The sequence below is a fragment of the Cydia splendana genome, chromosome 8 (assembly GCF_910591565.1).
Source record: "Cydia splendana chromosome 8, ilCydSple1.2, whole genome shotgun sequence".
In the NCBI taxonomy this organism is placed as follows: Eukaryota; Metazoa; Arthropoda; class Insecta; order Lepidoptera; family Tortricidae; genus Cydia; species Cydia splendana.
Window position 1 is genome coordinate 1,802,102 of NC_085967.1, and position 25,723 is coordinate 1,827,824.

At 36.2% G+C, this 25,723-nt stretch overlaps 1 protein-coding gene across 11 annotated transcripts in view; it reads right to left on the bottom strand.

The window, feature by feature from the left end:
• Positions 1-25,723, bottom strand: part of LOC134792614 (disintegrin and metalloproteinase domain-containing protein 11) — a 721,926-nt gene that overhangs the window by 282,264 nt on the left and 413,939 nt on the right. For all 11 annotated transcript variants that reach the window (XM_063763848.1, XM_063763854.1, XM_063763849.1 and 8 more), the window contains 2 exons: positions 11,924-12,072; positions 3,081-3,131 (listed from right to left, as the gene is read on the bottom strand). In XM_063763848.1, the coding sequence (XP_063619918.1) occupies positions 3,081-3,131; positions 11,924-12,072 (200 nt within the window). The remainder of the gene's footprint in view (positions 1-3,080; positions 3,132-11,923; positions 12,073-25,723) is intronic.

A 25,723-nucleotide genomic window follows, 5' to 3' on the forward strand; every position in this document is an offset into this window, starting at 1 on the left:
TGTATGTTTTGGAAGTGTACTTCACAAAGCACCACCTTAACGTCAAACCTACTTACAGAACGTACGAACGTGCGTCTTGCTATTTCAGTCAGTCTAGGTACAAATATTAGTACTGGTTGACTGAAGTAGCATGACAAATACGAACGTTTCCGAGAAAATACGATGGAAAATAATGAGGTATGCACTACATCTGTACCTCATTTCGACATGTTACTGAACATTATGAAATAATGATGACACCCAAAACCCTTCAAAAACTCCAAAGTACGGCAAACTTACAGATCTTCAAAACATCAAGTGTCAAAACTTCCCACCATGTTATCACTACGGAATCCTCCGTTTTTGCAGAAGAGGAAAACGCAGAGGCTGAAATAATTAGGGTAAGGTTCGACCTCGATCACGTAGGCTGTAATTAAGCGGGGGCAGCGCGGAGGGCCCCGGGGCCTTCGTGAGTGTGTGATGACTTAGTAGTGTTGGATGAATCTGTGATAATAATCATTTTTAAAGGATTTTTGCGTTTCATTGTCATTATCAGGTAATACAATCTAAGACATCTATAGATGTCTTTGCGAGTAGTATCTCCCTCCTTCTCCTTGCGTCGTATTCCTCAATATTGAGGGTCGTGACCTCCCTTTTGTATCACTTTCTCTCTCACGATCTTTCTCCAACTATTTCTGTCTTTGGCGGTGTGGAGAGCCATGTGAACTGTGGAGTCAAGAGCGGTGCGGAGGTCCTGCCAACGTATAACTGCCGTATTCGAACTTCAAGATATTCACAAGAGACGACACGTACTAGATCCATTCTGGATACGTTATAGTTTAGATTTCATCTAGTTCTCTTTTGCAGCTCAATTCGGGCAACCAGTGTCACTTTTACGTCAGATAGTGTTAGATATCTATTAGATGTGAATTGGATCTCTAAGTCATATCTTGTGGAAATCGTTCAAGAGTATCTCCAGAATCGCATAAATGCCAATTTGACAGGTTAGATCTTAAACATATCGTTATCGTATCTTGGTGACGTCTAAAAGATATCTAGTAGATGTCTATTTCAAAATCCGAATCGGGCCCTTAGACTGCGGCCACGTCCAGGCCTTTTTCCATCCACTTTTCCGGTGACAAGGAGCTTTTCGGGGTTGCCACCATATTTTCTTGCTATATGACGAATATATTTAGTTCATAATGGAAGAAAAGTGTTGAAGTAAAAAAGCACTCCAGTTTCCAAGTGAGAAAACTCTGCAACTTTTCTCACGTTAATGAACTCGCGTAAAACACGATGAGCGGTTTGTTTAATAAACCTCTGCAACGAGATGTGTTGCTCTATTTCTTTTTTAAAATATTCCACCTCCCAAGTAACATCGTAAACGTTCGCTATTTAATAAAGTTGGATCACGTATCTTCGCCTTACATCGACTCTATATTGTCTAATCATGCCTTGTGTACACAGCACAAATTTGCATATAACTTTGGTCTATACAGTGTCCCAGAAATTGCTTGCTACGAGGCTTGAGGCGACAGCTTAAACAGCCAGTGTGCGTTCGAATACTAAGCGAATCCTGCCATATTGCTCCCTACAACCCGGCCAAATTCAATAACTGAGCGTGCATCCGCACCACCAACGTATTAGACGACATCGCAAAACGGTCGTGTGCTAACGAAATGTGTTTGCTTCTTTGGAGACACATTAATTCGAGCGTATAACTAGTCTCTCCTTATGCGAATATTAAACGGGTGGGCCCGCACGAACAATACTAAGTACTATTCTCTGGGTGTTAAAGTGGAATTTGGTTTGTGATTAGTTAGAAGCAGCTGGGGCGTATGAGGCCAGATGAAGTATGTAGGGTGGCGTATACGTTTGGCCGTTGCCAGGTGGGATTTACAACTCGGACGGGTTTGGAATAAAATCTGCGTCATAATTTGATACGAGGTCGTTAAAAGCTTTAAGACCAGTTGTGGTGTTTTGGCAAGTAGACGTTAATTACAATAATTACAGTAAGATTTGTACCTACCGCGATGTTAACTGGGACATCAATTAAATATGAGCATGTATGTGCCGTGACTTAATGTTAAGAATACGCATTTGAAGTAAGAGTTTTAAGTAGGTAGGAAAGTAAAGTCGTCCGTGTATATTAATATTGTAAATTAAGTAATTTGGATACTTGGCTTTTGAAACCATGAAATTTTAACACCATTATTGAATAGGGTAAACTGTAAATTTGAATAAAGTGAGTTATTCGGTTTTCGTCGGTGGTTTTATCGAATGTCATTCGTGCCTTGAAAGACTCGCAATCTATTTTTTAACCACTCGTTACACTCATTGCTCAGTTTTAGAATCATTCACTTGCTCGGGTCGATTTTTGTACAGTCGACGAGAAATATGTGTTTACATGTTTGACATTTTTATAAGGGAAGGTGCAAAAGTGCAACATATTGATTGGCCAGGGACTGTCTCATTTCAAACATAGACAGAGAGGATCATACTGTCTTTGTTTTACGCTAGTACTAATTAGCACTCAAAAGAAAATGTATGAGATAGTTTTTTTCTTCTTCTTATTTACTGACAAATTTAGTTTGCCAGACTATAATTATATCTGACGTCGACTGTACACGGACAAAAACAAAGAGCAATTTTCCCCGACACAGGGGCGCATGTAACCGTTTTACATAGCAAATTGAGATTGCTGGCAACATCGCCTTAATTAAGGGGGATGATTAAAGGCTGGCTATTTACGGCTCTAAATAGGCTACTTCAGTAGGCTAACTATATTAGGGTATTTGTAGTTTGTTTAGATAGACATATTTTCCTTTTTATGGAAATGCTTCTAAACTATTAAGTGAAACTTTTAGTGATCATGACATGTATTTCAATTTCAACAGCTACTAACAAAAAGCTACTACAAACAAAAAATACTAACTGTAAAATACAAATCTAATACAAATTAACGCTTCTAAGTATGTATCATTCAGTATCATCACTTAAAAACCGAAATAAATAAAATAGTAGAGTGTAAGAGTATAATAATTATACTTAGGTACCTTAATTATATATAATTACTAATTACATATTAGTGTAAAACTTACCCTAGCACGCGAACGTGTGCCCTGTTGGTAGTCTGAACCATAGCCGCGTCCCTGAAAGGAAAACAGAAATTAGTTAAAACCAGGATGAAAAAACACATTTAACCGATTTGCAAGACCGAAGTGATCCTGATCCCAAAAGAGCTCCGTGAACAAAGTTTTGTACGTAGCTCTAAAAAGATTTAGTAATTGTAACATACATTTGTTCAAGCTTATTAACGCACATGCCATTGTAGAAATGATCACTTCATGATAGGGTGGCTGCTATAGTTATTTGCCACTACATAATAATTGGTCACTCCTAACCAATCAGAAAGTCGCAAGTCAATTGAAGCCTTATTGTTAAGAGTGGCCAATAGCTGTACCCTATTACGCTTAGGTCAGGTTTGACTTTTTCATGATGTGGCCAACCGGCAATTAAATGATATCGTGAAATGATCGATTCTAAGATCTGTCCAGGAAATACACATTTTCTAAATGCCTCTCTCTGTCTACGTTTCAACTTAAAAAAAAAACTTTTCTTGAAACAAAACCGTTTCCATCCGACAATAAGAGGGTTACTCCCGCAATCGTACGTAACCAATAAAAACCAAATCACGGAACATTGCCAACGTAGCTCGAAAACGCCATCAAAACTCCGCTCCCAATAATAATAACCACGAACTTTCTAGAATCGAGCAGTTGAAAATAGTACTATTCTAATCTTAAGCCGATTTACACGGTAAAGTTTTGCCACTGAAACTCGGTTTACAAGGAGATGAACTAATCGGAGACACAGATTGTATCCATTATAGCAGAAGCGCCACTGAAAACAAAAACGGAAAAATCCATCAATTCGCATTAGGATTTGTTTTACCAGTTTGCCCCTGCAAGCCACAATGACAATAAAGAAATAAAACTAAAACTTGTAATTATAGTTTACCCACCACGCTGTTGGCTCGAAAAAATGGTCATTAATAAAATTGGTAATCGGAGGCCAAGCCAATTCAAGAACTTTTTGACCTAGCGCTAGCGTAGATTTTCTTATCCGCTTGGGCAAATTGCTTTCGTATGTCCGGAGGTTCTCCACAGGTCGCATTTCTCAACCAATTCTCGTGAAATTTTGTGAGCAGGTTTGGTAGTTAGGTAGAATTTTTCTGACGTTTCGTTTTTTGGAAAACTTAAGTGGTATGGTACTTAAGACCATTGTGAGTTCGCTGTGATAATGATTCAACGAAATAACTTTAATTTATTTTTACATTTTTGTAACTAACGAAGCTTAATGGTAGGCTACAGTTTCAAAAGTGGCATATCTGTAAGTATTCTTTAATCTAAGCCCAAGACGGCAGAAAGTTGGGTAACCACATAAACGCTCTGGTAAGCGCCGGTCGTTTCAATTACAGATTAGTGAATTAACTTATCCTCGTCCCATTGCAAGAGTTGGTTACCATAGCGTAGTTTCTGCATACATTTTAGCTTTACTAAGGAGTTGGTAGCTTTAAGGAGTAATTAATTACTTTATAGTGGACGCCAGATTTAGATACAGCTAATTTCATTTGAATTTAATTAAATTAATAAATTAATTAGTTTTGGTTGGAGTCTGCCCTTGCAAATATAGTGTAGTTTCCTTGTGATTTTTATAATGGCATTTGCCCTTAATTGAAATATGTAAAAAATCAATTCAAAATTACAATTCTGCGTAAGCCCCCGTCTTAATTATATTACGACTCGCTTTTGTCCAGAACTTAAATTATAGTTTTAACTTTAGATTGTCACTCAGTCAATCTTTATTCAAATCCGCCATGTTTATTCCGATCATCAAACATCTTGTAACCCTAATAGCGCTTAACGTCAGCTTGTAACGAAATGCTTCACATACGCCTTTCCGCTCTAAAGCTATGCAAATAATTGGATCATCCTGTGTAGCAGCATGTGTTTCGAGTAGCAATTACTAGCTGTGTACGGTTGGGAACACCCTGCTTATGGTAGACCGCACGCGATGCTGCTATTAGTTGTGGCACTTCGATTGAAGCTGGGACAGGCATCCTATACGGGGCATGGCTATCAATGGCTGCTAACCTAACCAAAGCTAACTATTTCATGATAATGTCGGTAGAGATTAGTATCTTATGAGCATACGTATGCTAACTCGGGGCACGGATACTATAAACATAGTTAAAGTTTATTAATGTAAATTTATGATTTACTCATTGAATAATTGAATATCCTCTATTACTGTAAAGAAGTTCAATATCATGTCTAATATCGAGCATCAACTTACGTACTTAGTACTTAAACACCACTGTAGTGTTCGTGCCCCGAGTTAGCACACGTATGCTTATGAGTTTGGTTCACTAACTCACAGTTAGGTAAGTATTATTTTTGTAAACTTGTCAGGGAAACGATTTTTTTAAAAGACAACTCATCATTTTTACTTTTTTCAATATGTATCAATTATTTTTTCCCACTAAATCATTTAAATAGGAAAAATAAGTGTTTTATTTTTTTTATTGTCTGTTCAGTAAGATTCAAATTCAGTGTGATACATACATGTCTTATATTCATATGTACAATTTTGTATGTGTTAACAGCAGTTTCATATGTTAATAGTTTTAACTTATATCAATGTACAGAGTTTTTGAACTGGTAACGTACGACACCCATTCAGCAGAATGTTATACCAAACTCGTGGGTGCTACAAATACATTGCGATCAAATCTCACTGCACCAAATGTATATTTGAGGATATACTCCTATAAATCTTGATTGGTTTCTGTTACACTGTGAATCGAAGTGAAGTCACGAAGTCGATATATAGAAAGATAAGGAAAGCTGTAAACTGTTTAGAGCTGTGGCAGTTTTGTTGAATGTATGAAACTTTTTAGTGTCACTACATTGAAATCGCACTTTTTTTACATTGTGTCAATCCATCCTGTTTTGATTAAGATATAGTTGAATGGCGTCATTATTACTTCAAAACATTTACTAATAGGGGATATTACTGCAATGTTCTGCCACCAGAGTGCAGCACTACCGACTCAGTAAATTCATAGACTAACTTATACATACTGTGCCTTAAACTGTTTTTTGACAAGTTTTCACAGACAATAAAATATGACATTGATGCATCAAGGCGGTTTGTTAACAAGGGCCTACCGGTAAACGCGAAAATCGAAATTTAGTTATCTGCCTTTTTATCGCTCGAATATGCAAGAGTGATAGAGAGATTAGATAACGAAATTTCGATTTTCTTGTTTCGCGGTAGGCCATGTGATTGACGTGACGTGTGATGTGTCAATGTGGTTTGTTTACTGTATGTGCCACAAAGGTGCCACCTACGCAGAGCTTTGCCTAATATTCCCTATTATTGAGGTTTGTAAAATTTTATGAATAATCGGATGGAACCCAGTCCTTAAACAGTTAAGAAGTGGATAATGAAAGAATCAATGTCAAGAAAATATTTATTTTACAGTCCCAAATCTTATCTCATTTCAAAATGTGTACCAATTACCGAAAGTCAATTTGAATCTATTCAAATTTCAAACGTAATTTTATTATTAACGACTTCCAAAACCTAATTAAATTTCGAACTCGACTCTCTGTTTTACCTTTTTCCTTGTAAAAATCTACAAAACGGATGCCCCACACGTCAGAATAAACAGCAATATGCATCATATAAACACATTTAGATTCGCAATCGAGTATAGTCTGTTTGACCACGCCTGGCGTCGCGTTGATTGCGCCGAAACATATCCCCCTGGAGAAGCCGCCATGATTTTTTTTGTTAACGTTCAATTTGTTACAAACACAATTTATATTGTTTGATTATGCCGGAAAATGTACGTAGGTAAGTATGTATGTAGGTGAGATTAACGAGTGTTGTCGGTGAAAATCTGTCATTACTAACAAAGATAACCGGTTTTTTTTAAGGGGGAGGCCTATGTTCAGAAGGAGGAGGCCTATGTTCAGCAGTGGACGTCTTATGGCTGAGATGATGATGATGATGATGACTTAAGAGGCCGATTTAAAATATTTTGACGTAGCTGTACTGCCAGTAAATATAACTTCAACTGTTTTCTATCATTACTGTGTACTAATAGTTCAATGAAATCAGTTAAATTTGCCTTCGAAAGGCGATCTGAGTTGAGCTATTTTGAAGCACTAAAATAAATTCGATGACAATGATACTTGCAATAAAATTTATTTAATTTTGTATTGTAGGATTTGCTGAGCCTTCTTTTACGGTGAGTAAAAGGAAAGCATTGAAGCTTGCTTGAAGACTTTATATGTGTAGGAAAAAACCTCAAATATGTATACTTTGAGACCAAAATCATATTTCAACATCAGGAAAACACCAGTCGTTTTTCCTATTCAAAAACACAATCACAATAACCGTTTCCCTGACAATGCAATATCAATCCTACATCGACGTCCGAACGTTTACATTTCCTATAAACCTTTGATGTTGTATGAACGTTTCGCAATATCGCAAACAGACAATCCATAGCGCAATAACTGTAGGTACCAGACGCTAGAAAAACGAAATTTCCCCAACATCAAAAGGAAACGATTTTCATGTAATATCCCGGTGACGCCTTTGTTTTAGACGACAAGCCCCCCTCTCACCCCGTGTCAAAAACACACCCAGCAATCTGGCGTAACCAATTAAGGCTTATATTATTGTAGTAATAAAGTTGATTATCGATTGATCCGATGCTGACGTGTTTGCACAAAGAAATTGGCTTTGGTAGGCTTAAAACCTTTTTTAGATTAGGCTGGGTCTGAAGTCTGTCTTAAATTCCATTACAATTTTAAACGAGGAGTCGCATTGGAATAGATAAGAAAAGTCCAACTGGACAATTAGTGTACGATTGGGTTTTATTTATCCTCCTGAGTCTAAATGTACATTACGATGTACATATTCATGCAATCTAATTTGAACTTTTCATGAACCAAATAAAGTAACATTTCTTTTGTTTCATCGCTTTTTTAAACAAATGAAATTCTTTTCAATTTACATAATTATATGGTTATGGTGGGTCTTACGAGGTTATAGGTAGGTAAAAAATTTATAGGCTATAATAACATGTGTATAGTCTGAGGACATTTTGCTCTAACGTGTCATTTCCTCAATAACTATGTCAAATTAAAGTAACAGATATTCAGCAGACTTAACACTTTCTTTAGTACTATAGGTTCTGCTTAACACACTTTACACACTGCGGGTACGGGACCCTAACAAGGAATTTAGACAGAATACCTAATGCCGAATGAATACAATTAAATTAAAAGGTCGTTCCAAGGGTTTACAAACTTTTATATGAATGTATTAGTCGTTATGATATTTTTACACACAAACACAATATTTAAAAGGTTGAATAAAAATTTAAATTGAATTACTTATTGATATATCTATCTAAAAAAACTATTTTAACCTAAAATAAATCATGAAATGGCCAAATATTGAAAACAAAGATGCCGGCAGCATTTTCTCGCTGTTGTTAGGCTAATATACCTACATTCGTTAAATTTACCGGCCCCATTGATTTCTTTGTAAGCACGAATACTAAGTACCCACCCCAAAACTTTTTAAAACCAAATCTATGCTAATCCAAAGAGAATCCATCCAAAGGGCGTAATTACTTCGATACCTGGGTCGATCGAACTTCCAACCAAGTTTAATTGGCTTCTGGATGTTTTGAGAGGAATGCGGGATGCTGTTACACCACAAGAGGATGGTAAGTAACGGAGAAACAATTATAAATGTATAACAAAACCTATAGGACTTAGGGAACAAGTCAAATGTGGCTTAGGCATGGAACGCCACAAAAATATTTTTTCTCAAATATGCAATAAAATATTGATGTTATGTTCCTTATAATAGGCTGCGAAGTATGACGTTTCAGGTGCGGCTAGGACAAAAGGTCGTTAATGGAATTTCATACACATCTTGCAGGCCTAGGCCGGCAAAGTCCTCTTTTTTAATTTTTATTTCACAGATATTTGTGACACAGCATCGTGGCATTCATCCATAAAAAAAAACTAGAGGCAGTATTTGCTTTATGGTTCGTATAATGACACTCTGCCACTATGCCTATAAAAAAAAAAAACAATGTTTGCTATAATTTGCAGTTTTATTCGTATAAAATCAACATGAACTTAATAAATAATACATTCTATAATTTTATAATTTTAAATTATAAATTTAACTACACAAATAAAAACATTTAAAATATTTAATCTAAACGTTAGCGGTAAAAAGGTCTACTCAAACACGCGTAGTTATATTTTTTAAATTGTTATGGAGGTAAAGTTGAAAAATATTCATTCTGTTTTATTGGATTTATGGTGCATTGTTGATTTTTTGACTTTAATATGAGTTCCGACGAAATAATGAAATTAATATTAATTGTAATCGTAGGTGTTGGAATTGGCAGCGTAAGCAGAATTGATTTTAATAACTTGCTGCCTCTGCCGCCAAGTCAAAGACGAAGTATGTATATGGTTGCTTATGGCAATTTTATTATTTGAGTAACTAAGAAAAATGGCTTACAGTTTATTAGAAACAGTTTTGTGGCATATTTTAAATGAATGTAACTACAAATTCGTCAACACTGTGGAAATTATACTTATTTACTCCATGCATAAAGCAACGATGTATGTGAAACATGATATCAACATGAAAGACTATGTAAACTTATGATTGTGACGAAAACAACAGTCAGACGGATACAAGGCGAAAAAATCAAAGATACATGAAAATATACGGTTAGTAAAAATACACGACTCGTGTAAAACATACGCGTGATAATGATATAGGTACGTGTTGGTTATATTTTGGGTGTAGTTTACTTTTAGTTTTTTCTATAAGTAAAACTTGGGTTTCGTGGATTTTTTATTTTATTTATTTCATTGCATGTTTGAGAAAAGCACTATACATACCTCGGCGGGAAATGGGGTTGCCCGCGCTCAGACCTATTTGTGTTTTTTTTTTTTTAACATGATAGAATAAAGAAGATAGTTGTGAATAAAATATAGCTCTATGAATTGTAGGCATAAGTATCGAGAAAAGAGCATGCATGATCATTTAAGTGTGACAACGTTTTTAAATGCACTTAAAAACTTGCAAAGCGAGTTACTAATATTTTATGTATGTTACCAAATTCATAACAAAATAGGAGCGTAACCTACACAATAAAACTTTAAAAAAATGCCTACCACGTGTACCAAAACAAGACACAGTACGGCCATATAACATGTCACATACAGCACTTGGCTAAAATGTCGTAACTCCATATATTCTCACTGGTACTTACATCTTTTTTCTTATGTTTGTGTTACTAACACGTCACTTGTCCACTGGGAACTATGTGCTATTAATCATAGCGTTTTCTTTTTGTTTTGCAGCATTCCGTAAATTACCTCTATTATTATTGTCTGTTAGAGCGATACGAAAATTGTTCTTTTAAAGTACCTACGCTGTTTGAAAGATGGGCATTATTAGTTTTGGACATTCGTTTCATAAAGTGTAACGGTTTAAAAATATTAACATTTGTTCTCAAGCGAATTTTAGATGAGTAAGAAATAATGTAACTGAATTGTGTTTTATTTAGAACAATATAACGAAATTAACTATTAAAATAAAACCGTAATTCGTGCGTATGTTTCGGATATAAATAATTCTAAAATAAATAACTATATGGCGGTAAATCGTAATATTACTTGTTAGTCTTTTACAGTATCTAAGTATGATGAAAACTTATGTTAAGACCTCAAAGTGTATGGTTTATGATTTTAAAATTTCAAAAAACTACCACCACCGTTTCGTATAGAACATGAAACTCTGCATTGAGACTGGCACTCCGTTGTTTATTTCAAAAGTGTTTAAAAAAAAAACAGAATAAGTAGGTACCTTATCTACAAACTACATGAGGTACATTATCGTGGATTGATGACATAACAAATTAGTATCTATTTTCATTCATAAGATACTTGCAACTCACAATCAAGCTTATAAAAACGTCACACGAAACAATAAAGCTTATAAAAACGTCACACAAAAACAATTTTAATACAGCCTTTCATCACGTACCAGCGTCGAAAACAAAGTTCGCCCCTTACGAGCCGTGCGTTGTCCCGCGAGTGGTACATTAATCATTAAATATCGCGTCGCTACGAACACTTTTACCGAAACTGGTGCCATTACTTGCTAGCCAGGGAACATAACGAGTTTCGTGAACCCGGGACTCGTAAGGAATAAGATAGGTTTATGGTGTTGCTATTGAAATTGCATGCAGAAATTTAAATGGCTAAATCGAAGGAGCATTAAGGAACTGAGGATTGAAGTTAACGTGCTATTAAGCATAGAGTTTTTTAGGTTGACCTAAATTAGTTTTTCATGATGAGGCGGGACTATTAGATATATAGCTTTATGTTTATCCATCTTTGATCTCGTTTTTCACTTTATATGCCAAGAATAAATGTTTTCTGCTAAGCTGCTAAAAGCGAGAGATCTAAAGAGTTTTAAATTGTATTGTTTCTACCTAGATCAAGACGAAACCACAATATTTAAAATGTTATTTACGAAAAAATACAATAACAAAACCTTTATTTGCGAGTCATTATGGCAATCATACATTGAGCGGAAAGCCAAGCCAAGCCAAACGAAAGAAAAAATGTAGGTATGGGGATGATAGACCCTACGGAAAATCACGTGACAATTTACGTTTCTATTGGCCTTTTCTATAAACGATTATTATCTTGGCGAGCCGTTTTCTACGTAATCCCTACAAAGATAGAACACCTTTCGGTTTTGGCGATGATTTTAGTTTAGAGATACCGATAGTAAAACATAAGACCAATCTCACCTTCTGCGCGTTGACCTCGCGCGTGGAAATGCCCATCTTCTCGTGATGACGCAGCTGCACTGGGTAGATGATCTGATAGTAGTGGGCACCGATGTTCCGCACTAGCTCCTGGTTCTGTCGGTACTCGCGTAGCAGCCGCTCGACTTCACCTGTCGACAAAAAATTGGTAGGTTAGGATGATTAAAACCCACAGATTTTAATGGTTCCAGCTGACTGGGAATTAAACAAAAGTCTGTGTTAATTTTTTGTTTCTTGGAATACCTGATGACCAGTGATCGTTAATTTTCCAGCAATTTTGGTGCAGCATTGTTGGTTAAAAGCATCTGTATGCCCTACTCTAGGTGGAATAGATAATTAGGGTTAATAACAGTAATATTAACCTTCACCAATCCTCTCCCTAGAAAAACATTGAAGAAAATCCTTTATTTTACTATGCTGCACCAAAATTGCTGGAAAATTAACGATCACTGCTGATGAAATATTTTTTAAAGATTACAGCGGAAAAGCGGTCATCCTCGTTTCTCTTTTTTAAACCAATTTAGCGTCGAAAAATAGATTGGCACCATCAATGGTTAAATTTATTTTTGAGATAATGATTTTACAACCGGTGAACAGTAAAAATGGATATTACTGTGAATTAATACGTGGAAACATCATAAATAATCCCAACAAAATGTATTTTTTTACTCAGCTGAAAAACAAACGCATAAACCTTTTTCAACTGAGCGTTATCTCAAACACAAAACAATTTCGTGCAACTCCGCATTTCTTAGAGTTAGAAATAAGTTGGCACGGTCGGAATTATTTAAGAACAAACTTTAAATGAACCAAAGATACCTAAACTGAGTCCGAAACATAATTTGTTTGCTTGTTGATCATAACTTTGGAATTATTATAATATTATTCTATTTAGATTTGAGAAGTTTCTCTGAAAATTTAAAGACTATGTACGGGATTTGTTGGAAGATGGAAGTCCTCGGGCGATATTCAATAGTTGTAATTTAAGCAAAATAAAATAAACCGCTCAAGAACATCTAGGAAAAGGGAAAATACCTAATCGTACTCGTACCTCCAAGTTAAACATTGAATTTGAAATATAAAGATCTGCAATTTTCTTATATTATTTTGGTGTAAAGTGTATTCATCCTTACGTGTATCATGTAAACAAACGTGACGTCAAAGTGTCATTCCAACAATACGATTAATAGACAATCTAGATATCGTAATGTCAGATGTTTCTGAGGTGATTGAGGTGAGGCGATGAAAATGTTATCAGTTACTATATTTTTCAGTGGTTATTTGTTTGATTTCAATACTTTGTGAGTTTCTATAAGTATACAATAACATTTTATATTCAGATTATTGTGTAATTCCAGAAAAAAAGTGTGATAATGTCTTCGAGAAATAATAGGACAATTTGGGATGAATACACTTTATAAATGAATATTTCCATTGACACTTGACATCATTCTGACTTTGGTCGCACTTTTGATAAATATGTGACAGGTATGTCTGTGAGTCCGACTATCATCTCCGTACAGGTGGGTGTGGTAAAATCGTCCCGAATCGTCGAAACCCACGAGTGTGAGCTTGCATTCGATGTCGACGTGTTTCAATCGGCTTAGCGCGTTAAACGCAGCTTATGGTGGCCTGTTGTGGGAGGACAATGCAATTTTTGATGCGATTGAGGCCAGTGAATACTTTTGACACGTTTCTGACGAAACTCTTCCGTTTCGCGGTAAAAACAGTATGCGAAACTAGAGCCTACAGATTTATTAATAACATGACAGTAGTAGAAAAGCATACAATAGACGATATGAGTTACTTACAACTTTGGGAATGTCATTCGAACAATTTATAGTCTGAAAATCTATAGGTACCTACACTTTTTTCTACTCATGGTATAATAATATACTCCGCCTGGTACTTACTCTATTCCCGTCTTTTCTAGCTCACCTAACTGACACAAAAGCCTACGTCATCATGCGACAGCGCTATATGATAATATGCGATAGCGCTATATATAGCGGCCATGTTATTGTGACGTAGGCCTGTGTCACTCTGGGAATAGAAGACCATGTTTTATTAGACCATGTTTCTACTGTTAAACTGCTCATCTACCAAACAAAGACTTAATACACTCATTTTTAGGGCCAAGCAAACTTGCAAAACTTTTTCTTTCTTTAAAAGCTTGTAAGAAAAGTTGTAGAATTACAGTAAGTATAATGGACGTCTTGATACTGTTATTACATTATTGTTGTGTGAATTTTTCCAAATTTTTTTGTAGAAATCGATATTTCAAAGGCCCAGCTTAATCTGAAGCATCGATTCATCTAAATAGTTAAGGTATCGTCTTGGGTCGTCCCATTCGTTTTTCGTCAAGTTCTTAAATTAGTCCTATTCTGCTTTCGTCACTCATTCTACAATCGTCACAATCGTCGGTGGCTTTCAATGTAGAATGAGTGACGAAAGCAGAATAGGACTAATTTAAGAACTTGACGAAAAACGAATGGGACGACCCAAGACGATACCATAGTTAACTACTAAACATTTTGCTTTTACATTGTACGAGTATCATTGTGTCACAGAATCACTTACTCAACTTTTGATTTATTTCACATTCAAAGTCGCACTTTTCGACTCAGTTTTCTCAGAATTTGCATTCACAATAAACGTCACCATTAATATCGCGAGTCGTGAACGTGCCACTGTGGAGTAATAAACTTCTTTGTTACAATTGAAGCTTGGAATTTATTCTTGAAAATATTTCCGGTGTAATATTAAGTTTGGTAAATAAAATTATATTTTTATGGTTTGTGTTATTTGATACGGCTGTCGGGCCGCTGATGATGATGAATAAAACCACGTAAAACTTTAGCTGTACAGTATATAATATATAAAATAAGACTCCTTAACTCAAAAAATCTTTTAAAGTTAAGATTAGTACCTAGTTAAGTTTAATATTATAATGTGACTCTTTTTTACTGAAATAGACAGTTGAAATTTATTTTTTTATTTTTTAATAATACTTATATACACAAACACACGAAAAATAACAGAGAATATATACAAATTTACATTCTCTGTTATTTTATTACATTTGCTCATTGACGAGAAAAAACTACATAAATATAAGCAAAAGACGCGCGCTGACAGCGGCATCCGTGCCGGCCAGGCTGCCAGTACGCGCGCAGCAAAAAGGTTCGCACGTTCCGCCGCCTACAAGATGTTTGTTAATATAATTTAATTCGCCACACAATTCTTTTGTGACAGATTAATGGTGAATTGTCGGGTTTTACATGATATTTCACCTACTTCAGTTTAACAAAAAACGGTGGAAAACAATTTGTGTTGAAATTCGGTACCTATAATTCGGCAAACGGTAATTAGCAGCCAGTTTGATAAGAAAAATTACGTTTAGCCTCGGTAATCATTTGTGATACAAAAGGTAGGAGTTTGTAATATAATGTCATAAACAAGTTGTACATATTGTAAAAACGTCATAAGTTCGACCGATAGCCAGTTAAGAGTGATGCTATTAGTAAGATGGAATCACGGAAAATTACTAGGCTGGGCTAAACACTACCAATGGCTTCTAGAGTAGAAAGATGAAAGAAACGAAACTCCCCGTGACCCCATTCACGTCAAAAACATTCGACAAACGAACGCCAAGCTTAATTAAAAAAGAAATATATCTTAGTCTCGTTAACGCTCGCAGCGAAACACGCGCCGGCCAAAAATCACAATCCCGTCAAATACAAATAGAACTACAGTTGGTAACAACGTGCGTCTTAGGTATCTAAATTTGGAGAAGTTGTCTCGGTTTTCGGTATTAGTTCTTCGATTGAAAAAAATATAATTAACATAATTTTTAGTAAGTTTAGTAATATTTCGAGTTTTCATTAAAGTTTTTTTTTTTTTTTTGAGCTGCTCATTGTAATAACTATATTTACTAGCGGATTTTGTCATTTATGTTAAAATGTTTATAGGTACCTACTAAAATTATTAATGTTTCTCGCTTATTAAGTGATTTACTGTTTTGACAACCGTTGTAGTTATATTGTTATAAATTACTGCGTCATCAATTTGGAATATGTGACGACAATGCATCGTCATTATTATTGCGATTATTTTTGAGTCTTCTAAGTTCTAATAGAAAGACATGAAATCTGAGCAGTTAAAAACTTAATTGGATGTCTGGATGCTAAAACAATGAGTTAAGTCTCAAAAAAGGGTTCAATAGGTTCACGTCTCACCAACACCAAACTACTAATAAGATCTCCAGCACACCTAATTAAAATGTTTCTATTACAAGCCACGAGTAATTTTCTCGCCACTCGATATTTTTACGACGTTTCCTGGTACCTACATCAATATTGGATTATGTCTATGATCAAAATTAATTTAGCATCACTTTGCTCACGCAATTAATTTTGATTGGCAGGTCGAAGAGGCTTTTCATTGAGTTTGCCCGATATTGGTATGTCATCAAGCGTTGTTAGGTGTAATTGTTATTCCTTTGACAAAATAAAAGATATTTTCCTACTGATAAAACGAGGTGAACACTTATATAATTTATTCTGAATTTCTTTTTTATTCTTCGTACTAATTTAATTACAATTTTGTACATTAAACCAATCAAACCGCAATAAAATAGGTAGCTCAGTTGCTAGGTTACAACGCGACCTAATTGGCGCTGTTTTACTCCTAAAATTATCTTTATACATTCACATGTTTCATATTTTTATTGAGCTCTATATATATAGCCTAGGTATAGGTAAGAGTAGGTAAAAATGTGTTGGGTAGGCAACACCTGTAATATTCACCTATAAACTGTTATATATATGCAAGAGAAATTCAGAAAAAAATTGTAATTATTACGAAACCCTCAGTCCGATTCGAACTTTAAGATACGTCAAATATTACGTCTAATACGATATGGATTATATATATCAGTGTCAAAAGTGACGTTTCTTCAACCAAAAACGTCACTTGTTGTTAATTCAACTAACCACTCACCAAATTAGTACTTCTAAAATTCAGAATACAAAATTATGCAAAATAAAACCAACATCATTATAGTTTGGGCTAATATTAGTGAACAGTGAAAACAACACTTATTCGGCCGTAAGCCGAGTTGAAAGTAATCAACTTAAACTCCCGTCAATTCATAGGTGTTTGAAATTATATACCAATATAACAAAAGGATTATACAAAGTATAAAAATTCACAGTATTTTGACGTCACATTATTATAATATAAGTAGGTACGAGAATACGAAATGCGAATGTTGTCAAACCGAAATCATTCAGTTATCCAAACAGTTTTTCTGAAATCATTTTTAAGTTTCTCCCGTTTTGAATCATAATATATATGGATTTGTATCATATTTAAATGTGAGAGATATTTTATATTGTATCTTAAACATTCCACTGCATCAAGCACTAAAAGTCTATCCTAAAAACATGACGTCATGGAACGAAAAATCGTACACATTATTTTAGTATCCGAATATTCCGAATCTGGGAGGAAGGAATTCAAATGGTTAACGTCCATGATATATGAGAAACTGTGGGAAGCTATCAGATACCAGCTATCAGATACCTAGGTATCAGTTCTGTTTTTAAAATCTGAATGTGCCTATAGGCCGGTGTGAAGTCGGTTAAGCAGGGTCGGAAAATGCGCGTTTCATAAATGAATTAAAATTCCTTTGTAAACACGGGTCCGTGTTGAGCGCCGCGCGGCAGTGACACTTGGAAACGTTGTTCGTTTACAACTAAATGTGAAGCGATTTTGATGATGCATATTACATTGTCTAGTGAAAGTAAACAGGTACAGGTCCTGTGTTTTCTTTCCCTTTTTGTAGACCTAAAGTTTACATATCTTTTAGATATAATATAACTCTTCAGGTAAAAAGTAACGCGGCCATTCTTTGTTAGTTTTTATGTTTTTCTCTCTCTTTTTAAGTATCCTTTCTTTCGTCTTTTAGTATTTTACTATCTCGAATTAGTATCTAGTCATGTAAGATTCTAATACCTATATTCCTCAAAATAATTTGATTTAAATTGCTTTTCAGACTTCCAAGGCGACCGGATTAGGTTTATAACTTTATAAGATTGAAACTAATAAGACCTGACAAAAGAGCTTTTCAATTCTAACATATCACAATAATCTATCCAATGTTTCCCATTCACAGAAATTATTCCAAGCGCAATTAACTGGGGAGAGTCGCCCATTGTGATCAGCTCAGCTCGGCTTACAAAGGATGATTCCATGAATACGTTTTAAACTAAGAATTAGCCTAATTGGATATGACTGCAACTGTATAGCATGCAAATCAAATTAAGGTAAATGTATTTAGAGTTAGACCAAGAAAACTCTGCAGCGATTTTGATAGCTCACGCAGTGACAGTGTTATTTTAAACGTCAAACGTCTATGAAATTACGACGTATAAATAACACTTGCACTGCGTGGGCTATCAAAACTGCAGGCTGCACTTTACTTGGTCTAACTCTAGAAGTGTTTGTTACTGAGCTTTGGGCATTTTGCGTCCAAAACGGGATTTGAATTAAGCCACGTCGTGTGTTCAAACTTGTACCTAACGATAAATGTAAAATAATTAATACATTCTTACTTGCATGAAAAAAAGAAGCAATAGTAAGTAACAAGTACCTAATTATAACGGGTTACCACTGATCGATTAGAACGTTATTATTTCGCGGATTAACAAAGTAATATTTTTGTTTTAATTCGTACTGATATTTTTTTTAATTGTGTTTCAGTTTCATAATCCTTTTTGTTTTTTGGGAAGAAGCATGAGCTGAGAAGAGGGACGTATATAGGTACATATGTAGATTATGATTATTATTTATTATGAACATGAAAATAAAATAGTTAATATAATATTAAAGCTCCAACGCCATACCTTTTAACATAATTAGGTAACATTAATTTTACACCAAGCGTTTCATACCCGTTTTGACCCACTATCTCACTCTATAATTACTTCCCCTTTATTATTTGGACGGCCACTATCTCCATTACAAGGGAGGTGTCCCCAAACCGAATTTGTCTGCGAGCCGGACTAATCCTATCGTTTGAGTTTCTGTTACAGATCGCGGACTGCTAGATGTAGCATACTTACAGATGACTTATGGCGTTATTCATAAACGCGTTAAGGGGCCCACTGATTACCAGTCCGCCTGCAGTCTCTGGCCTTATCGGGCGGCCTGCCGTCCTAGACCAATAACGTCCACAAACATAAGCGATTATTGCCGGCCGGCAATGGTCTGCTGCCACCTCTGCGACTACAGACGAGTCGTCAGTTTCCCACCGTACGGCCGTCCGCCGGCAATAGTCTGATATAATTTTAACAGGTCCCTACAAATTGACAGTTCGCCGGACGATATCAGCCTGTCAGTTGATCGCAAAAGGCCACACATTAACAGTTCTACTTCAGATTTTGGACTGACGGCTATTCGAACTACGGCTCGTCGATTCCGGTCAGCGTCGACAGATATCTGCCGGACAGTCCGTGGCCTGCAGGCCAATTTACACACACATTATCAGATAGCCGGCCGGTGGCCTGTTGGCCGTCATCTGCTGTCAGTCGAGAATCTTCAGTTTCATGTTTTTCAAGTAGTTTAATTTTTTCATCAAAATGGACAGTCGACGTCAAAGATAATGTTTACACTTTTGGACCTTATTCCTTTGTAATAAGGCAAAAAATGTAAACATATTTTTGACTACTATAGTGAAACCTGGTTAAAAGGGGATATTACTGAAATGTTCTGCCGCCAGAGTGCAGCACTACCGACTCAGTAAATTCATAGACTAACTTATACATACTGTGCCTTAAACTGTTTTTGACAAGTTTTCACAGACAATAAAATATGACATTGATGCATCAAGGCGGTTTGTTAACAAGGGCCTACCGGTAAACGCGAAAATCGAAATTTAGTTATCTGCCTCTTTATCGCTCGAATATGCAAGAGTGATAGAGAGATTAGATAACGAAATTTCGATTTTCTTGTTTCGCGGTAGGCCATGTGATTGACGTGACGTGTTATGTGTCAATGTGGTTACGCAAACGCACTAGGTTGTTGTCGAATACAATGGCTCGCTTTTCGTATATACTTGCGAATGATTACATCGAGGATGAATGTGTCACTGAGTTTCATAGGATACTTTCCCAAAACACAAATTACCGTCCCCGCGACGTACTTTTGATGCAGACTATGCATCTAATCGAGTCCGTTCCCGCCGAAGAAGAATTAATGATATATTAAATATATAGTAAAAACTACAAGGGTTGCGAAACTATAAGGGTTCCTATAGGGTAGTTGAATACGGAATCCTAAAAACAGACAAACAACCTCTGTAAAATATAACGATGCGAGCGGAACACTAAATGCCTCGAGCTATCTCGGGCTTGGGTCACTCGGGTAACGGCCAAGTAGACCTAATATTATGTAGAAAAGGTTTAAAAGAGTAGAATGAATATAACAAAAACATAACAGTAAAGTATTTTCATTTCTTTCAATTTGGTATACATAGATAGTACCTAAATAAGAGCCGGTGTAAGTAAAAGTATGTTGAATCCACCGCTTGCAGCTTGTGACTCCATATCCTGTTTTTGTAATAATTGTCACATATTACGAGAATTTCGGGTAGGTAATATCGCCACGCCACGCTCTGTAACTCCGAACACAGTTTGCTCCAGATATTCTCTTAACTTAAAACGGAATGAATTAATGATGTCATAATTCGGATCCCACTTGTAGCTGAAGAATTTCAAGCGTAGGTCTTATCTCTTGTCTAAGCAGGTACCTCCATACTTGCGCTAGTGTTTCTACCACGTGTCTTTATAGCGGAATCAAAACGCACAATAGCTAGTCTTTTCATTGCTAGCTGCCGTGAACGCCATCGAAGGTATACCTCCAGGCGTTGTCTTGAGAACTATTAAAATTTTAACCAGTGTTGTTATATTGGGACGCTAATTTCCCTATTTGAATCTTTCAATGTTTGCTCCTTTTTTACTCGGTTACTTACTCTTCCAGCAATCAATAATCAAGTCTGTATTTTCAAATATATAAGCCATGCAAATACTATAATAACATGTCACATTTAAAATTAATAGAGAAAAAAATAAGGTTTATGTTATAATTCTCTCTATTACATTTATTTTTGACTGACAGTAAACAACAGTTGCGAGGTAACAACATGATAAATAAAGAAAAGTCTTGACAAACTAGATACTATGCAACCTTCGCATTGTTGTATTCATGCCTTAAAATTAAAATGATGCCTATGAACCAACTATGAACTCTAACTACTGGAATTAAAGTTGAATTTTACTAACGTACATATCTGTTTTTTTTTACTGATTCTATTTCAATTTGACAGAAGCCCTACCGTATTTAAGGTTAATAAGGTCTACTGGCCTTAAAATTGTGTATGAAATTACAAGCAAATATCAGCGTCATAAATTAAGTATTGGATCCGTGATGTTCGAAGACAAAAAGTCGTATGCTTATTTTAGGGACTATGAACTCTTAAGTACTAGGAATAAAGTAGAATTTACTAATGCTGTAACGTGTGTCGATCGCCGGCCGGCTACCTCATGATGTGTGTTTGACTGGACTCGAGGCCACGGACTGTCCGGCGGATATCTGTCGGCGCTGACTGGAATCGTCAGGCGGCCACACACTATCGGTTCGTGTAAGTCGTCAGGCCGAAAACTGACAGAGAACTGTTTAGTGTGTGGCCTTTTGCGGTCAACTGACAGGCTGATATCGTCCGGCGGACTGGTAATCAGTGGGCCCCTTTACTGGCCTAAATTAACTATGAATCGTTTGTTAGGGTTACGTACCCAAAGGGTAAAAACGGGACCCTATTACTAAGACTCCGCTGTCCGTCCGTCTGTCACCAGGCTGTATCTCATGAACCGTGATAGTTAGGCAGTTGAAATTTTCACAGATGATGTATTTCTGTTGCCGCTATAACAACAAATACTAAAAAGTACGGAACCCTCGGTGGGCGAGTCCGACTCGCACTTGTCCGGTTTTTTTTATCTGTAATTTTCACTTAAGTATTTGTAAGAAAGGGATAAAACTATAATTTGACTAAATCAGGCCCGTCCCTTCGGTCTCCCTTCGGCCGTGTTTCAATTTATCGCCACTCGTTGTCAATTTCCTACTTTTCACACTTGTATCGTAATGTACTAATGAATAAGGGTCTTTAGGTCACTGTAGGTAGAGTTGTATTATTCCTATTATGCATGTAAGTAAGTAAATATGATTTACTGCTCCACATATAAAACATTCAGAAGAGATTTACAATGTAAGTACCTAAAGGTAGCAACAGGCTGTCCCATCATTCCTGCGTCTCACCCGTGCGAATACATGTACGGTATGTATGTCAGTGTACGTTCGAATTGGCTTGGCCGTCTTTGTAAAGCGCTGTCTACGGGCGGTAGGCAATGGTATCAGCACAAGATTAGGACTTGGACTGACGAACTTTGCAAAACCAACTCAGGGTCTTGAGTGCTTGAAATTGAATATTAAGTTATAGAACATCATCATTTCGGTAAACCTAGGGTCTACCGCGAACGACGTCACACTTACGTACGAATTTACAAGTGCGACAGAGAGGGAATACGTCGAACGTGGTTCGCGGTAGGCCCTCTGGCCCTCTGGTTTTTTTCTATTAAGCCAACCTTAAACTAATAATTTGTAATTTTATGAATAAAGGAATATTAATATGAATAAGGTTCTGCTTAAATAGAGTCTGCCCTTGCAAATATAATCTAGTTTCCGTGTGATATTTTCATGAGTTTCATGACATTTGCCTTTGAAAAAAAGTGTAACAATTCAATATAAATAGACAAGTTTGCGTTAACCTTAACTATTACCGGCACAGCTGAAGACAGATGCTTCAGTACAGACGAAGATGAGGTTTTCTAAATAGTCCACGGGAGTCAGAGGCGGCTGCTACGCGCTCCAGTTACGGTCACAATGACTGCGGTATTATCTACACAACCGATGGCGGCAGATGCTTCAGTACCAGTTTTGATGAGGGTAGCGATGTTTATTTACATAACAAGTGATATATATTTTGCTTGGCTGTAGTTTTTGTCAAAATACACGTAGTTAACTATGTAGTAATTTTCCATTTGACTTAAGTTTTGTAAAAATCATCGGAGAGGTGGCACATGTTGATTTAATATTATATTTTTTGGAGACAAACGAAAAATAAGTTTTCAAATTGCACAAGACTGTTAAATAAATATTTACAAAAAAACAAACCTTATTGAAATGGAACCTGTGTCTTTGACAGTGTTTGAGCCCGTACCGTTGTCATTATTGCCATATAATAGCTGGATTCACATTATTTCAATATCACTTATCAATCATCATGGCGTTAGAGTGCATGTTCAGATATTTTTGAGCAACTCAGGCGCTCCGATATATCTGATAGCGACTGCACAAACTAACAAACCATGTCTATTCGATCGGGTAACTGTTTGATTTGCATCCATCATCCAACTAAACACATCATCCATCCAACTACCATCCATCCATTCATCCATCGAACTAGTTTAATGTTGTATTAAGCAGAATCGTCTGCAAACGCTACCACGTGGCTTATAAATAAAGGAAAATTGAAAAAAATCACCGTCTCTGTCACTTGTGCATCGAACTAGTACATCTGCTTCCATCTGTGTCTGGATTGCGCGCTGCGTTACTCACGCTCTGTTTCTCGCCCGAATCGCGACTCGCTCCTAGCGAGAACGCCTAGTGCCGCTCCCGGCGAATGATGCATTGTTCCATTAAACGTAAACGAGACTCCAGGCGGTGTTGCCACCGATTTACGAGCGCGGGAGAATCGAGTTCTCAAAACTACCAATGTAATGAGACCTCGAGATCCGTAACAGCTTTGCTTAATCGCAGGGAGCGCTTATACTGGTCATAGCTTTAAGTTAAGGTAGTGGTTTGGAATGCGTCTCGGGCTTATTTTGACGTATTCGCTTACGTTAATGGTATTTTTCGTCTTTGTTTACCGTCATGTATAATTTGAGATTGATTTCCATTGATGTTACAGGAACAAACAATAAGCTTGGGGAATGTTTGGCGTCAATCATTGTCTGGTAGAGAGATCTGATATTCATTCTGAGCTGATAAACGTATGTTACGGACTTTATTTTGTTTTGAATATATTTAAATATCTCTTACATAGGCAAAACAACATTAGAATTAACTTATCTAATAATATATTAATACATTTAAACGAGCAAAGGTATTATTTTATTCAGAACTTTTATAACGTGATCTTACTAAGCATATACATATATGAGAAGAACTCCAATAAGCGAAAAAATTTGACGATAGTTATTATAACATTTTTTTTTACTTTTCAATAAAAAGGAAGTTCGAGAAATTTTGTTAATTGCCTAACTTGTTGAAAAAATTACTTTAAGATAAATTTTCTGACATGGTTTAAATACACCATTTTTTTCACATTTTCAATGAACATTTAATACCTTTAAAATAATATTTAATGTTACATACTCGCTTTTTCACGCCGCGAGCGTTTCCCGAAAATGAGGCGAGGAGGGCTGTGTTCAGCGTTGAATAAAAATACAAATAATGGATATACAGTTCTGGAAGTATGGAATGTTTGATTGAAAATGTTCTCCTCTTTAATATTAATACTTTTTGAGATATTGGGGAAATAAAAAATATCTACTTTTTTCCCCCTTTTTTGTTTATAAGTTTTGATATTTTATGTGTGCTCAATAATACACGCTTCGAGTACATTTTTCTACACATCATTACGAATCTAATGTTATATCATATTACACATATTTTTAGGAGTAGTATCTCTACTTTTCACCGTTTTCAGTTTCTTGAGTAGACTATAGGTCTTATCTCTGGGAAAACGCACATTTTTGAGTTTTTATATGTTTTCCGAGCAAAGCTCGGTCTACCAGATATTATTACTTAACTTATATTTTGTTTTTGTAATTTTAAACTGAAATATTCCTTTATTGAACTTTCCGTGTTAATACTGTCTTCGATTACATCATCATTGGCCACATCATCTGTTGTAGATGTTTGTTGCGGCGCTTGTATGTTTATGGGATCTCGCATCGCCGTTGATGGCTATAAAGTCCTATAGCAGCGCGGCATTTCTTGCCACATCGATCGCACACAAAACGCGAGTCCGCATGCGGTGGTAGAGCACGACGAAGACTTTTCCGCTTAAGGTTCTCCAGCCAGTCATCGTCATGCTTAGAAGTTCCGACTTGAATGTCATGACGCCACTCCGGTCTCATTTCGGCGCGTTTCTCCCAGCCCTCGGTCCGAATGCCAAAACTGTCCATGTCACGCTTACATGAGTCCTTAAACCGTAGAGTTGGGCGCCCTACAGGTCTTTTTACGTCCGCTATCTGACCCAGCATTACTTGGCGTGGTAGTCTCCCAGGGTTCGATTACAGCGATAGTTACAACTATATTAACGGATTGTATCGCGTATAATTAACGTATAATGGCATTATCGTGTTAGTTTTTTCATATGTATTCTCTTTATTCATCATCCTTCTTAGGCTAGGGTTTTTATAATATGAATATAAAAGTAAAATATAAAAACACTTACAAAACAATAAAAATACATATAAACACATTATAAAAAACCGCGGGGCAAGGCCCAAGCTACCGGTGGTCAGGGCTGCAGAGAGAGGAACCGACGTACTATCCGCGCCGTGTCCAAGATTACCGCCTTCTGCATCTGACCCTTGA